General features: G+C 43.2%; 3 protein-coding genes across 5 annotated transcripts; all 3 read left to right on the forward strand.

Annotated features, from left to right (window-relative positions):
- Positions 1 to 2,408: 2,408 nt before the first annotated feature.
- hspb7 (heat shock protein family, member 7 (cardiovascular)) lies at positions 2,409 to 5,210 on the forward strand. The gene is made up of 3 exons (XM_076026490.1): positions 2,409 to 2,712; positions 4,483 to 4,607; positions 4,719 to 5,210. Exons 1-3 carry the CDS (start codon positions 2,529 to 2,531, stop codon positions 4,896 to 4,898), a joined length of 489 nt encoding a protein of 162 aa, XP_075882605.1. The 5' UTR covers positions 2,409 to 2,528; the 3' UTR covers positions 4,899 to 5,210.
- Positions 5,211 to 6,291: 1,081 nt separating this feature from the next.
- On the forward strand, positions 6,292 to 8,925 carry LOC142888310 (kelch-like protein 2). 2 transcript variants are annotated; one of them, XM_076026491.1, is made up of 4 exons: positions 6,292 to 6,450; positions 7,503 to 7,748; positions 8,424 to 8,539; positions 8,644 to 8,925. In XM_076026491.1, exons 2-3 carry the CDS (start codon positions 7,544 to 7,546, stop codon positions 8,516 to 8,518), a joined length of 300 nt encoding a protein of 99 aa, XP_075882606.1. In that variant the 5' UTR covers positions 6,292 to 6,450; positions 7,503 to 7,543; the 3' UTR covers positions 8,519 to 8,539; positions 8,644 to 8,925. The 2 variants fall into 2 exon arrangements, with proteins under 2 accessions (XP_075882606.1, XP_075882607.1); XM_076026492.1 differs by having other exon boundaries at positions 6,298 to 6,450; positions 7,506 to 7,748.
- A 271-nt stretch (positions 8,926 to 9,196) lies between these two features.
- On the forward strand, positions 9,197 to 15,878 carry LOC142888307 (zinc finger and BTB domain-containing protein 17-like). Of its 2 annotated transcripts, none has more exons than XM_076026487.1 (15): positions 9,197 to 9,332; positions 10,193 to 10,437; positions 10,532 to 10,711; positions 10,876 to 11,196; positions 11,295 to 11,429; positions 11,594 to 11,811; positions 12,360 to 12,502; positions 12,578 to 12,878; positions 12,994 to 13,081; positions 13,234 to 13,350; positions 13,449 to 13,569; positions 13,658 to 13,788; positions 13,895 to 14,140; positions 14,263 to 14,352; positions 14,564 to 15,878. In XM_076026487.1, the coding sequence occupies exons 2-15, from the start codon at positions 10,233 to 10,235 to the stop codon at positions 14,971 to 14,973; spliced, it is 2,706 nt and encodes a 901-aa protein (XP_075882602.1). In that variant the 5' UTR covers positions 9,197 to 9,332; positions 10,193 to 10,232; the 3' UTR covers positions 14,974 to 15,878. The 2 variants fall into 2 exon arrangements, with proteins under 2 accessions (XP_075882602.1, XP_075882603.1); XM_076026488.1 differs by having other exon boundaries at positions 11,295 to 11,381.
- Positions 15,879 to 16,202: the final 324 nt, after the last annotated feature.

Raw genomic sequence — 16,202 nt, forward strand, 5'->3', positions numbered from 1 at the left:
GAAAACAAAAAAAAAAACCTTGCAAAGCAGCTCAGATTTCAAATCCACAACCACACATCCATCTTGCTGAGTTTGGATCAGAAAAATGTGTAGCGTGTGGTTGGTTGCGACAAAAAGAAGGAAGTGGCTGCTTCCCTCTGCCCTTCAAAACCACAAAAGAAGAAAGAAGAACAATTTTAGCAGAACAAGATTTTTTTTTTTTTTTTTCAATTGAAGAACCCAGAACAGCACTCAAGGCTTTTATTAGTGTAAAATATATTTCCTCTTTACTTCTGACTGGTTGACTTGCTGCGGTAAGAGTTTAGTAGAATACTGCAGCACATTGTAGTGCAAGAAAATTGCAATTGGGTGAACTGGCAGTCAAGAACATTTAATCGGTCAGCTTATGATTCTGATAGAGAAAAACATTTATCCAACTTTTCTTTTCTAATGGGCCTCTTTTTGCACCTCTTGTCTGACTAACTGACTCAGGACACAAGGCTCATCATCCAATCACCATTCAGTTCACCCCTGCTGAACCGTTCCTCCGCCCTTCTCATGCATTTTCGATGGGCTCATTCCCAGACAGATACTCGCAATACATGCAGGAGCTGATTGTTGGTCTTGTGTGCTTTTAAAATGGAAAACACCTCTGACGTCTCGTGCATTGTGGAAACGCCCCTTACTGTCTTTGTGAGACCCGCCTCCATTGTGTGGTGCACTTTGAGGCCTGGGCGAGCCAGAAGCCTGTTGTTACTGCGTGTGTATTGCAGGGCCCGATTTAGACAGAGCAGGGTGGGACGGTGAGGTGGTGGCCAGGCGACAGTGATAAGACTTAAAGCGCATAATAATGGGTAATGGGCGGCCCCGGCGGGACTGCGGGGAAACTTTTCAAATGCGGCTTCTGAACCAAAGTTGCTCATTTGGCCTTCGATTTCAACCCTCAGGAGGCCAGTGAAGGAAAATGTTATTTGCCTGTAGATCCCCGTCGTGATTATGGCCAATCGAACCAAATCCAATATGTAATGTCAGAGGGGCCATAAATGGATTTTAATGGATTGGCTGTGCAGTAGCGGTGATTGGAGAGGGGAGGGGTGAGCGTCAGTCTGGCCACGCTGGTGGAGCCTGCATGCAGATATTAATAGCAGCGAAGCAATGTCACTACTAAGTCCCCGGCTCCTGCTGACGGCTTTGTTTTCCAGCGCATTCTTTCCACCTTTGTCCTGCTCTCAACTTATCCCGTGAGATATGAGGGAGCTGGTGAGCAGCAGAACGGTGGCATTTTGTTGTCAAACCGTCTGCTCGGCGTCTTGCACATTTGAAGGTTAAATGCGCTGTTGTGTTACAGATTGCATTCATGAAAGGCCCATCGTTCCAAACAATTCACTTTCACTTTCAATTCAATTCAATTCAATTCAATTCAATTCAATTCAATTCAATTCAATTCAATTCACCAATGTTTTATTAAATACTCCTGAATTACCAAAATTTTGCTTTTGTTATTTCATATTGGTAGTGCCAGCTCCACTTTTCAAGTAGTAAGAGTGCCGCAATGCACTAATCAACCCTTTATGATGTCATAAGGGGCAATTATGCCTTTCACCTGGTTAGTAAGACCTCATTCAGGTGTTGGCTCTCCCCTTTCAGAGCACCCTGTTTTTGTCCCAAATCTAACATTTGCATCAGTTTTAGCAGGAAGCTAAACTGCCCATTGAATTTTTTTTCAGTGGATTGTTACAAACAGAGGGCTAAATATTCTGTTTTCTGGAGAGCTGCATAATTATTTTTAATTAATTAATTGGGTAAAATTTCTTCACTGGAGTCTGTGATAAAAATAAAATGAGGATCAGAATGTATGATATGTGATGTATTGATTTATTAATAGCTGCACAGATTTTTTTTTTCCCCCTTTTGTCCTTGTGCCTTTTGAAGTCCTGGTGGTTATGTGACGAAAAAGAGCCGCTCTCTTTGAGTCTGGGTCTTTTAAAAAGTGATGAAAGGGATTTCCCTATGAGTATGAAAAAAAACGTAGAGAGGCTCTGATGTCAGGACAACAGAAGGAGAAGCAGGAAGAGCAGCGAGCCCAGACAGTGATGCTATTTTCAGCGTAATATTTGAAAATTGACAACTGTTGCCTCCTCCTCTTCCTTCCTCTCACCTCCGTCTACCTCTTCCGATCAAAGCTCTCTCTCTCTCCCCCTGCTCTTGACCTCCGGGCCTCGAGAATCCAGAACTTTTTCCGAGCGCCGGCCCTCCTCTCCATCACTCTGTGCGTCGCTCGATAAAAATAGAACGCTGTCACTCTTTCCCAATGAGCTGCCTCATTCCCGCACACCTCCCAGGCGCACAGGGGACCAAACAGTGCGCATGTGTCTATATAAAGGGGGAAACAAGTGCATCCGTAAAACAGATCGAGGGACCAGTGCAGGACTGTTGTGTGCAGCTTGTGTGTGTGTTTTTTTTGTCCAAGTCCAAGAGGAACTCGTCCCTCCGCCTCCCTCTCTGCTCTCCTGCTCCTCCACCGCCTCGCCCAGCGCTCTCACACATCCATGAGTGTGACCAACTCCTCTGCCTATCGATCGGAGCGCAGTTTCCACCAGACCTCATCATCGTCCACCTCCTCGTCCACCTCCTCGTCCTCCACCAACCCGCACATGGAGAAGAGCCGGGGACTGTTCGCTGAGGACTTTGGCTCCTTCATGCGGCCCGGGAGCGACGCCTTGGGCTTTTCCAGTAAGTTGGGAGGCGCCTCAGGTTTGTTTAACTTTGAAGGCTGACAGCGAGAGGACACAGTTGACTCTAATGTTGAAAAATCAGTGAGGTGATTTTCTGTAGAAATAGCAGCATGTTCATCCAAAATAGAAAAATAAAAATATTATCAATGTAAAATTATATTTAATCTTATAAAAAAGAAAATAAATAAAACACAAAATAACACGTTTGAACACTGTATGCATACATAAAAGTGTCTTTCACTTTAGTAAGTAATTGATTTTTATAGTTATTTCCATGTTTAAAATCAACATTAATAAATATTCACTGGAGACCTTAATATCATGGAGTCCATGTGTGGAACCAGACTGTACTGTCACCTCGCTACTGGCACAAACACACACACGCACACACACACACACACACACACGCCTGTGAATATGTGACATGCGTCCTTTAAATGGACTCTGTTAAGTCCATGCGGTCTCAGCGACCGGCAGAATTGTTTTGGAAGCCATTCCCGGCATCCCATGGGGGAGTGAGAGCACACACACACACACACATGCACGTACACACAGAGTGCTGCAGAGGCTGCCAGCAGTGTGACTTCACACACCGGCTATCTGAAATGACGCCTGCATATGGAATGAGCAGGCGGTTGCTCGGTGACTAGTGTACACAATCGCACACACACACACACACACACACACAGATAGAGATTGAGCAGCGTCACACAGCTGAATATTAAAATCAGGGCCCAGCGAACATTGTGCAAGAATCAGAAATGAAAAGCTGTGGGCTAAACGGTCACTTTTTCAGCTGCATTGTAGAGAATTTCCATTTTACTTTCATTTGACTTCTTAAAAACTCCACTCTATATGTACAGCTGCTTGGACCTTGTAAACACTATGGCAGCTGCATTTTGTCGTTACTTCAACCTGGCAGTCCATCAATGAAATGGCAACGATGAAAGTTTTCCAGAGAGCTGGTATTACTGGTCAGGTGATTTATCGTTTTGAGAGGCCAACACCATGATCTCGCTCCATGTATGTTGGCAGACGTTAAACACACGCTCAGCCTGTCGGTATGCATATGAGGTCATGAGTTGAAACGTACTTCTTCTCTGAGCTCATCGTCCTTCACTGCATAACCTCATGGGATTTTTTTTCTTCATTTTTTTATTCTATCCCTGAATTCTATCTCTTCTCAATATATTGTTCATATGTTCTATCAGCGTGGTCTATGAAGGTTACATAGACAACAGTGAGAGCTTGCCTCGCATTTCTACGTTGATAAATTGCATTATTATAGTAATAAAATCAGTTCTGGGGCGACTCATGTGCTGTGTCACTGTCTGTCAGGATGGACAATGGACAATCTACCATGAAAATGTTGAACCAGCACTGACCCTGGTCTTCCTTCAATGTTGGTCCAACAATGTTCGAAACAGACAGAAAAATAGACCCTTATATTTTGCAGCAATTTTTCTCTTTAACTGTGAAGAAAATATTTTTACTTACAGTATTTTCTTTCATTTTTCGTTCTGGAGTTCTGAATGAAACTCTACATTATTTTATTATTTTTTGTACACTATGTATAAAGTCTCCTTTTGTGAGGGAAATGAAAAACATGTTTTACTGCCGCCTGCCGTGTCCTCTGGATTTGTAGCTCCTTTTGAGTTCAGTAGAGTTATTTAGCGAGGAGAAAATAAGTCACCATAGAAGAAAAGAGGCCTATAAGAGATTTCCTCCTGCAGTGAGCTATTTACTCGCATTTTGGTTGTGCTTTTAGGTGGGGCTGGAAATATCAAGGCCCTCGGTGACTCATACCAGTTCACAGTTGACGTGCAAGACTTCTCTCCGGAAGACGTCATCGTCACCACGTCCAACAACCAGATCGAAGTCCATGCGGAAAAGGTAAGCAAAGTCATCTGTGTCCTCAAAAATGCTGCTGCCACTAGTATCTGGAGTCTTCCAGACGCTAAGCAGCGTTAGCATCATTTTCACATCAGTTTCACTGACCAACAGTTGGCCCAGGATGGTTCCGTCATGAACACGTTCACGCACAAGTGCCAGCTACCCGAAGACGTCGACCCCACTTCTGTGACGTCATCACTGGGCGCTGAGGGGACGCTGACGGTCAAGGCGCGGCGACAACCTGGCAAACACGAGCTCGTACAGACCTTCCGCACAGAGATCAAGATATAGGGAGGGGCCCAACGTTCTCGTCGCAAGATGCTCACTTTTCTGTGTTTTTGATGCTGTTTTTCCAACTTTCTGTCTTTACGTTAAGCTCTCTGAGAGTTTGCAACAATGACAACAACCCATTTCTGCACTCCATGACTGTAACTCATCATTGTTTCAGTGTTACACGCATGGAAATTAACTCTCCCTTTCACTATTTTACTCCTTTAATGTAGCACAAATCCACAACTGAACCTTTACAAAACTGGCGGTTGCTCTGTTACTAATTTATTATGTATTATTATTTGTGTGAATAAATAATCCTTCTTTGACTTTCTGTCAACGTGTGTTGCTTTCAATCGAGGTACTGCATGCTCATCAGAGGCCCAATCCTTCAGTTTGGAAAAACACAGCACAAGTTTACAAATCCCATTTGCTTGACATAATTTTAAGATATCTTTCAAAAATCATTGGCTTAAAAAAAAAATGAGAACGAGAGTGATACCCCTGCCACTGAAGCAGCACCCCCGGCTGGCCTAGTTTTGGACTCCTCAACTTTGGGTGCCTGCCCAGGACCCTCTATCCCATGCCTACAGGCAGACCTATAAAATATTCTACCAGGTCTGCAAGGCTGGCTGTGTTAACAGCAGAGATTGCCATATTTCTCATAACAAGTCAATGTATCAGTAAAATGATTCTTAAAACAAGTTTGTTGGAGTATATGCAGCGTTGTTTTAAGAATACAGTGTACGTTTATATGGCTGACTTAAAAATGTTGGTTTCGTAATTTTTTTCAACTAAAAATTGGTGAAGCATGTTAGCAGTACAACATAAAGAACAGCATCAAAATCAATGTGGGCTGATGCATTCTTTTCATGTTCAGCATCAGAGCAGGGCAACAGATGTGATTCTATTCAGTCTCTTATCCATGGAGACATTTGTCAGGGCTCCATCCTGTTTCCCAGAGAAAGGAATGCAAAAAGCACCATCCAAAAAGATTAATTTGGGAGTCTATGTAGTGTGGCTGCCATTTGCAACAGCCAAGCCTCTGATTTTGCTCTGCCTCTACCTAGCAAAGGGCAACATTGAGGACAATAGTATTGATAGGAATCTATGGGTGCCAGCATAAATATGCTTGCTCTGAATAGAATCTTGAATTTGTTAGGGATACAATGCATTTCCAGGATGTTTTTTTTTATTCACGATGACATCATTAGGATTTCGTTTTTCTGATTATTTGTTTTTTGGGGGGAAAAAAGTACAGAAATGACGCTTGGCCTTGTGTATGTAGTCGTTAATTAATTGATAAACACAAAGTGTAGCTCGGGTCTTTAGCGCCACCAGATGGTCATTGTGAGAATTGCATCTGCGCAAACAGCACCACTGCGCATGCTCCGGTCGCGCAGCCGTCTGGTTGGTATCGATCGATCCGAGATAAAAGGAACAGTCCGTGGTGAGTCGGGTCACAGCACAAGATCGTTCGCCCGAAGAACTCAACTTCTAACTTTGTTCATTCACAACTGAGATAAACACTTCGTAACAGCCGCCAGAAGTTCGACGCTGTTGCAGAGAAACGGTAAGACGAGGCAATTCAATGGGCTTTTTTTGTTCTCGAAAAGTTAACTTTTTGTGTTCTTTTCGACTTTTCTCTTCATCTTCGCCTCTTTCTATCGTGTGTAATCCACTTCTCACACACCATCTAACTTCATGTCCTCTTTCACTACATCTATAAATGTCCTCTTCGGTCTTCCTTTACAAGTCCTGCCTAGTAGGTTCAGCCTCAGCATCTTCGTGCTGGTTCTCCTCTTCCTTTTCCGTACACAACCAAGCCATCCCAAAGTGGCCTCCGTGGCGTTGTCCTGTGAATATCTAATAATTGCGTGATGGGCCGGCGACCTTAATGCCCTCTTTCGCTACATCTAAGAATATCCTCTCTGGTCTTCCTCATTATTTCATGCCTGGTAGTTCCATTCTCAGCAAATTTCTGCTAATATTGTCCCTCTTCCTCTTCCGTAAACATTCCAACCATCCTCATACTGGCCTCCGTTGCTTTGTCTTCCGAACATTTTACATGGCGTTGCGTTTCAAAAAAGAGTACGAGCTAAGTGTGAAACCAACAAAACAACAGCTGTGCAGGACCCACTCGTCGCGGCCACCATTCAGTTTGTTTTGCATTTTCGAGGCGCGCTCAATCAATCCCTGATATCACTGCTGTAAAGATGGAGGAATTGTAGTCGATGGTCGCAGTGTCGAACCAAGGGTTCTCAAAACTTCTCTATAATAGTCATCTGGTGTTCTGTGGTTTTCTCATATAAACATTACCAGTGTGTTTTTTTTCCGGTTACATGTGATGCCACTTTAGGTAATTTAGCCTTGTGTTCATGGTTAACTGTACTTTGTTTGCTTCTTAAATTCAAGGGATTGTATCCATCTTCCCCAGCTTTCCTAAATTAAATAATTTTTGTGTGTTCAATCTTCCATAGTTAAATTTCCCCACCCCCCAACTTTTTACTTCGGCATGGGACAACACTGAAACACTTTCAGTTTAAAAGCAAACTAATTTAGTTGTCAAATATAGCAAATCAGCCACATAAAAATCATTGTTGTACCGCTTGTGTTTTCCCACAGCAGCCATCACTGAACATCCCCATCATCACTCGGGCAATACCATGGAGTTTCACTCTGAGAAAGATGTGGAGCAGGAGCAGCCCCATCAGGAGGAGGAGGAGGAGGAGCTGTGTGACTCCTCTTTCATTGTGGAGGGGATAGACATGAATGCCCACAAAGCTGTGTTGGCCGCCTGCAGCGCCTATTTCCGCGCCATCTTCCTGCACCAGAACAATATGGCACGTATGAACACCAGCAAGACAACAGGTTGGTCGCTCTGTGCCCATTTTCACACGTCATGAGTGTAGTGGTGTAGTTATCACCACCAAATGAATACTTCTCTAAAATCCTTGTTGGACTGTTTGATTGTGGTCTTGCTGCTTTGTTGGTCAGACAGTATTTGAGATGAATGGAGGAAATTTACTTGTATTTTTCTCAGCTTTTTCTCTGTTTCGCAAAAAAACAACAACAATATCTCCACTCAAAGTCATGTGTACTATGTCAGTACTATCTTTAAAATGTATCAGATAAAGATGGATTTATGTTGTCCCTGTGAGGTATATAAACGAAAGTACATTTTACTTCATTTTGATTATGACTTCTACCTCTAAGCTAGACTGGCATAAGAAACCAACCATCCCATATAAAAATCAGAAAGAGAAGGTTTCTGGCAGTATGAAAATGTGATTATAATGTTGTCAGTAGCATACACTTTACAGACTGAAATGTAATAAATGTCATTTATCTATAAATGACATATTTTCACATGCTAAACTATTTAAAATATAAAAATATGTATATATTAATAATAGATATTATTTGAATAAAAGGTGATATTACTAATAACTTTCTTTTCAAATTATTATTTTTATTAAAGAAGGCTTATAGAAGGTAAATTTCCTCCTGTTGTGGACCATCGTCTCATCTTGGTTTTGCTTTTAGGTGTAGCTGGAAATATCAAGGCAACTGCTGACCAGTCCACAGATGAGCAAGACTTCTCCTCGGAAGACATTGTTGTCACCAGATCTAACGAATAGCTCAAAGTCTGCACAGTGAAGGTAGGCAGCAGTCGCTATCCACAAAGTCTGGGTATATTAAGCAGTGTTGGCCCACCCCATGACTACAGAACGTTTTTTTAAATTATCATTATTCTGTCCCACAGATGGCCCAGAATGGTTCCGTGATGTACCTGGTCACACACTAGTGCCAGCAATACGAGGTTGTGCAACCCACTTCTGTGATTACCAAGCATTAAGGGGATGCTGACAGTCGAGATGTGGTGACACCCTCCCAGCCAAGCTCGTCCGGAGCTTCCACACAGAAATCATGTTGCTATTTTAGACCATTCCTGTTAATGCAAACCTACCTCGAAAAAATGTATGGCTGCTCTGTTACTAATTTATTACGTATTGTTTGTGTGAATAAAACAATCATTTCATATGAATCATCTGTCCATGTCTGTGACTTTTAATTAAAGAAATGTATTCAAAATTATCTATGTAGACGCCCATTTCTTTCGTTTGGGCTGAGCCTCAAATGTGGACTTTTTACATACTCTAAAATTGTATGTTTACAGCAGTGACTATTTTTCGGTTACAATTGCTGCCACCAAGCGGTCATTGTCAGTTCTACATCTGCGCACACTCCTTCACTGCGCATGTTCCAGTCGCACATCCGCCTGGTCCATATCAATCGATCAGAGAGAGGAAGATGGTGGCGGCTGGGGCTCGCGGCGCAAGATCGATCACCGAAACACTCGATTGGATTTGTTTATCCACGTCCGAGGGACACTCTTCGTAACAGCAGCCAGTCGCGCAGTCTGACCCGGGTGCGGAGAAACTGTACTAAGAGGTAACTCGACTGCTAGCTTCTGTTGAAAATGGCGCTTCTGTGCTTTAAACAAAAAGAACGAGCCAGCTCCGAAAACAACAAGGCGGCAGAAACACGACTGCCTCGACGGACCGCCATCTTGTTTCTTTCGCAGTTCAAGGCACGCTAAATTAATCCCTGATAACAAAGCTGCAAGGATGGAGGAATTGTAGTCGATGGGTTGCACTGTCAAACCAAGAGATCTCAAAAACTTCGAGAAAAGGCTCATCCGTCGCCGCACCGTGTTTTAAAACGTGTTGTTTTTCTGGCTCTTATATAACCACCAGTGAATTATTTATGTGATGAAATGTGAGTAGTCCGTTCTGTCTAATTTAGTCTTGAGTTCATGCTCGGCTCCACTCAACTATTTTTTTTTTTTTTTTTTTTTTTTTCAAACGTCTTGGACGTAATAAATACTGTTGGCAATGAAAGGAGGCCCTGTATCTAATGTCACGAGCGATTACATCAGCAGTCATACAAACACACTCTTTCAGTTAGGGAGATTAACATATTGTTTCACAGTGCACCAACTCATCTTTTATAACATATATATTTTATAATTTTATCCGTCTACCTGATGTATTTAATACATCTGCAAGACTTTTTATTTTATTTTATTTTACTTACAATCATGTCACATCTGGTACCCCTATGTTACAGTTACAATAGTTTACCAAAACTTACTCACTCACAGGTCGACATTAAGAGATTGCACACTGAAGATTTTTCAAAGAAGGAAATTGACACCATAGCTGTTTAATAGCAAACTGGTTTAGTTGTCAAGCTGTCTATCTGTCTAGATAGCTGAACAAATGCGATTGCATCCCTTGCGCTTTCTTCAGGAGCCATCACTGAACTCACCATCCTGACTCCCATTGTACGATGGAGTTCCCGTGGCACAGCGGGAAAGTTCTGGAGCAGCTCAACCGCCAGCGTAAGGAGGGTTTGCTGTGTGACTGCACCTTCGTGGTAGATGGGATCGACTTCAAGGCACACAAAGCCGTGTTGGCCGCCTGCAGCGCCTATTTCCGCACCCTCTTCCTTGACCAGAAGGATGTGGTGCATCTGGACATCAGCAACGCAGCAGGTAGATTTTGCTTTCTTCTATTTTTATAATTTATCATCCAGTAAATGTGCACTTATTGTTCAAACTTTGCTGTTCTGTCCGTTTGTGGTTGCAGGCTTGGGTCAAGTTCTGGAGTTCATATACACAGCAAAGCTGAATCTGAGTCCGCAGAATCTGGAAGATGTCTTGACTGTTGCCAACTTCCTGCAGATGCAGGAAATTGTGAATGCCTGCTCTGCTTACCAATCAGTAGCCACGCCGTCAATGTCGCTCCTTGCCTTGGATTTTGCTGTCGGTGAGTTCATTCTTCACAGAACTTCTCTTTAAAATGACCCCCACATTTCAATCAAATGCTGAGGTTTTTGGACTTATTCAAAAAAAAATAAATCTGTCATTTAATATCCTCTTGTTATTTACCACACATCATATTGAAACACATTTCTTTAATCAAACCAACAGACAAACCAGCTGAAGGAGAACAGAGAGAGGAACAGGGAAGTTCCCTTACAGAAGTAGTACCTCAAGCAGAGGAGAACCCCACTGAAGACCCATCAGAAGATCAAAGGCCTGCATTAAAGTTAGTGGAAGATGTTGGTGCAGACACTGAAAAGACTGTTTCTCAGCCTGACCCCATCGAAACACCCCCAGACCAGGAGCTATCCCCCAAAACAAGCCCAGCCTCTACACAAAAGAAGAATTCTGCTGATAAGCAAGGAGAAGTTGCCGTTCAAGACTCACTTGAATTCCAGGACGACCCTGCTGACACGGATTACGCTCCCAGTAATTACATGTTTATCACATTATTGTTTGTGTCCAACATGATGCGTTACAATACAGGTTAGCATCATTTGCATTTCTGATTTTGTATTCGTTTGCAGAGTCGCAGGTGAAATATTTTGGCACGTCTCACACAAGCTCACGGGGGAGAAGAATCAGAAAACCTGCGCGAAGACATTTCCCACCTGGTGAGTTTGCTGTGCGGCGCTCCTCTTTTCTGTTCAAGCTTCATGTCGGTGTGTATTTTTTTAAGTCTCCCCTGGGAAACATTGGCTGCCTTTTGAGATCCCCATTAAAACTCTCCTTCAGTTGTACATATGTGACCCACAGCATCTGTTAACCTCTCTTTCTCCACTGCTTAAAACTCCAGACTATATTTAAGGCTTCTTGTTTTTTGCAGACAATAACTCAGAAGATGAAGGTCCATCAGCGGCAAAGGTTTTGAAGGCAGAGCAGGAAGAAGCTGCCAAAGAACCTGAGGAGAAGACCAGCAGCTTGGAGCCCGACAGTGATGAAGCAGACAGTGGCGAGTTAGACAGCGAAGATGGCAGACAGATGGCGTCCATGAGCACCCGGTCTGAGTCGAAACCATACAGCTCTGTGACACACAAGTGTGAGGTGAGTAACGCCGACTTGTCAGCACAAAGAAGCTAAAGTTAAAGTTGGGTTGTTATCATAGAATGTGTGGCGACATAGGGCCTTTGGTTTGCGAACACCAATTTTAACGCCAACAGTTTGGCTCTGTGATGATTGCCGTCGTGACATATTCAGGTTGAATTTGCCCAAGGTTTGGCGGCCACTGCTGGCCAAATGATAAAATGCAGGTTCTCGCCACTTCCCCATAGGCATCTTCATGCGCATGCAGTATTCTGATTCTTGAGGGCAAAACCAACACCTTGCCGGGCTGATTTCCAGAACTGTGCATGTGGGTGTTCAAAACACTCTGTTTTGAAAGGGGGGGCGGGGGGGCAAACTCAATTAGTAAATGATGGGTTTTATTTATTTTGGAGGAGTTAATTGGCATTGTTCATGGTCACTGTAAAGTGACAAACAATATTGGGTCCTTAAATTGTTTTCTGGATTATAAATATTATTCCAGCAATCTGATATGAATGTTGATCGTGCTGTGTACAAATGTAGCTTTAACTGCTTCCTCCTCCCTGTAGGAATGTGGGAAGAAATTTACACACACTGGTAATTTCAAGAGACACATGCGCATTCACACTGGAGAGAAGCCATTCAGCTGTCGGGACTGCAACAAGGCCTTTTCCGACCCAGCGGCCTGCAAGGCCCACGAGAAAACACACAGGTAAGTCATTTTGGTTTAACCTGCACCAGGTAGGTCTCCCATTCTCAGTACTGACAGATCTTGTTGCCTGGACAGCCCCTTGAAGCCGTACAGCTGCTTGACCTGCGGGAAGAGTTACCGGCAGATCAGCCTGCTCAACCTCCATCGCAAGCGGCACACGGGCGAGGCGCGCTACACCTGCAGGGTGTGCAGCAAGCTCTTCACCACCTCCGGCAACCTGAAGCGCCACCAGCTGGTGCACAGCGGCGAGAAGCCGTACCAGTGCACCTACTGCAACAAGGCCTTCTCTGACCCCACGGCCAAGATGCGACACCTGGAGACGCACGACGCAGAGAAGGGCAACAAGTGTCCACACTGCGACAAGCGCTTCAACCAGGTCAAACCGCATTCCCCTTTCTTGTTAACACCACCACGTCCTCGTTTGCAAGAAAGACTTTTGGCTGTGACAGGTTTTATTTCAGATGTGTGAACTCAGTTGGTGTTGTCTTCAGGTTGGAAATCTCAAAGCTCACTTAAAGATCCACATCACAGATGGACCTCTGAAATGCAAAGAATGCGGCAAACAGTTTACCACGTCAGGTAAAAATGTGTTTCATAACTAACATGTTTTTGTTTTTTTCCCCCTTTGAGATCAACACTATTAACTCCAGTGCAAAAACTAAGAAACTGAGTAAATGTTTCTATTAGAGATTGAGAAACATTCCCCGACTTTTTTAAATTTTATTTTAAAGGAAATCTCAAGAGACACCTGCGGGTCCACAGTGGGGAGAAACCGTACATCTGTGTCCACTGCCAGAGAGCTTTCAGTGACCCTGGAGCTCTGCAGCGGCACGAGCGCATTCACACAGGTGGTCCCAAGACACGTCTCTCATCCTGACACTTCAAAAGCAGTGTATTCGTTGTTCTGTGAATATTAAGGTACTGTGACTGTTCCTGTTTTTTGCAGGTGAGAAGCCCTGTGTGTGTGATATCTGTGGCAAAGCCTTCACTCAGGCCAGCTCCCTGATCGCTCACGTCCGCCAGCACACTGGGGAGAAACCCTACGTGTGCGATCGCTGCGGCAAAAGGTCCGTGCCGGGAGTGTCATGAAATTTGCGTCCATCTGAATTGTACTCTTTTGAAAACCTTTTGAAACCACGTGATTAATCTGTGCAGGTTTGTTCAGTCCAGTCAACTGGCCAATCACATTCGTCATCACGACAACGTCCGGCCGCACAAATGTCACATGTGCAACAAGGCCTTTGTTAACGTGGGAGACCTGTCCAAGCACATTATCATTCACACCGGTAAGATCTGACCGGAGTTGAGCAACGTGGCAGAAATCCAAAAAATTGGCACTGGTCTGTATTGTGCATCCCTCTCTGTCTCCGTCTCCCTCTCTGTCCTGTGCAGGGGAGAAACCCTTCCTGTGTGACAAATGTGGCCGTGGGTTCAACCGGGTCGACAACCTGCGCTCCCACGTCAAGACCGTCCACCACGGCAAGGCTGGCATGAAGCGGCTAGTGGTCGCAGGGAGCAGCACTGAAGACGACGGCGAGGTTTGTCCCGAGGTGTCCACATCTGAAGAGATCAGCATCGTCACCGTCTCCTCGGACGACATCGTCACACTGGCGACCAGTGTGGTCGCCCAGCTGACAGGTCAGGCAACATATTTTAAGTGTCAATGTTCTGGACTGAGCTTTAACACATGCCAATCAGATACTAAAAAAAAAAAAAAAATCTCATTGAATGTTTTTTTTATACTCCGTGTCTCCTCACAGTACTGCCTGTGGCTGGTTCGGTGCCATCAGATGAAACGGAGGCTTTGAAAGCTGAAATCACAAAAGCTGTCGAGAAAGTACAAGAAGCAGGTAAGGCTGCAAGAAAGTTACTAAATGAGGACAAATTGCACTTTTAAGTTTAAGTTGTGCTCTTTTCTCCTCTGGCTCACATTATGTTATCCCTTAGAGTGAGTGATATAAGATTTTGTTTTGAGTTAATTTAAAAGTAATGAAATAATTTATGAGACAAAAGGAAACGCTGTGGGGAATGCGATAACTAAATCCCCCTTTCTGTCTCCAGATCCCAACACGCAGATCTTGTACGCTTGTGACTCGTGTGGCGATAAATTCTTGGACGCCAGCTCACTCGCTCAGCACGTCCGCATTCACACAGCTCAGGCCTTGGTCATGTTCCAGGCAGACTCCGACTTTTACCAGTACACGGCAGCCGACGGGGACGCTGCCGCAACCTGGCAACCCACTGCTGAGCAGGTGATCCAGGACGGGGAGCACGTTCTACACACTGAGGGTGGGCCGGAAGCTGATGAAGGGATTGCCGGGGAGACACAGGAGGAAGAGAAAAGGGCAGAGGGAGCAGTTGATGAGGAGGGGAGGGAGGACAGAGAGGTTGAAAGCCACGTAGAGATAAAGAATGAAGACGGCGTCAATGACAGTGTGCAGTGTGAGAACGGAGCTTCAGAAGATCCTTAAAGAGAATAATAGATTTTCCTTGTATACGTGAAGATTTTTTGCAGAAAAAGGAAACAAACAGGATAAAGTTAGTTACAGCATTTACTGATTAGTCGTGACAAGTAACACATATTTTATATGAACATGTATGGTCATTAACTCCAACAAGTTGTATAATTTGGTATTTTAGACTGAAATGCAGCTGTGTGCATCGTTCCTGGTACTGTCACTTTTCTGTCTTAACGAAGAAACTTGAAGAAAGATCTGTGTTATTTTTTTACATTTCACTGGGATGTGTACATTTTCCTAAAGCAGTGTATTTTTTTTTTATTATTACAAGTCAAAGTATTTTAATTACAAGCACATGATGCAAAAATGTACCTAAATGAATAAATGATGTTTAAAAAAAAAAGATTTAGTCGAGGAATGCCGGTAATTCTTACTTTATCCTTTTACCAGAGGGGAAAGCTCATGCACTGTTGATCCACCAGATGCTTTCATTGCCCTGCATGTACTGTATCAGTAGCATATTTTTTTGACATTTGTCCTCTAAAAAAAAAAATCTTAGTTCTAAATGTGCGGCAATTAAAGAAATCACTCACAATTTTCAATATTATTTGTTTTCTTGTTACATTCATTTGGCTTTGCTGGTGTGTCCACAGTCATTTTTAACTTAAACTTGTAGATATTCTGTATATTATTGTTTTTGGCAGTTTAAATTGAAATTTAAAGTCCCTGATGTTGGCAAATCATTAAATTTGCATCCCACAGTGTGACCATTCTTTTTGCTGTTAGTGTTTTGTTTTTTGTTTTTTCATATCAGTTGTGTAGTGCTGCTCATGCAACCATATGAATGAATCTGTCTACTTTATGTATGTAGCCTGATACACTCTAGAAATAAAACCTTTTGTTTTATTTTAAAATGATATGTTGCTATCTTGAAGTGCTGATTTCCTTGAACATTTTTAGAGATGAAGCTTGACTGATTCAACATTGAACAGTAAAATTCCTGCTCCTAGAGCAGTGACGCTATCAAAGACCGAGAGAGAATTTTAAAAAAGAATGTATTTTTACATTCTCGTTTTTTATATAAATTATTTTCGACTTTTACTCCAACATTTTAAAACTTTTAATGCTCTTCCCCAAATGCATTGCCATTTACTTTTAATTGCAGTACTTGAGCTCACCATGCAAGGAAGCTGTTTGCTAGCTGTGTAGTAGAGAATTCCCAAACTTTTTTCATTTGTTAC

This window comes from Nelusetta ayraudi, unplaced genomic scaffold, assembly GCF_046127955.1.
Source record: "Nelusetta ayraudi isolate G7.1 ecotype Tasmania unplaced genomic scaffold, CSIRO-AGI_Nayr_v1 ptg000019l, whole genome shotgun sequence".
Taxonomy (NCBI): Eukaryota; Metazoa; Chordata; class Actinopteri; order Tetraodontiformes; family Monacanthidae; genus Nelusetta; species Nelusetta ayraudi.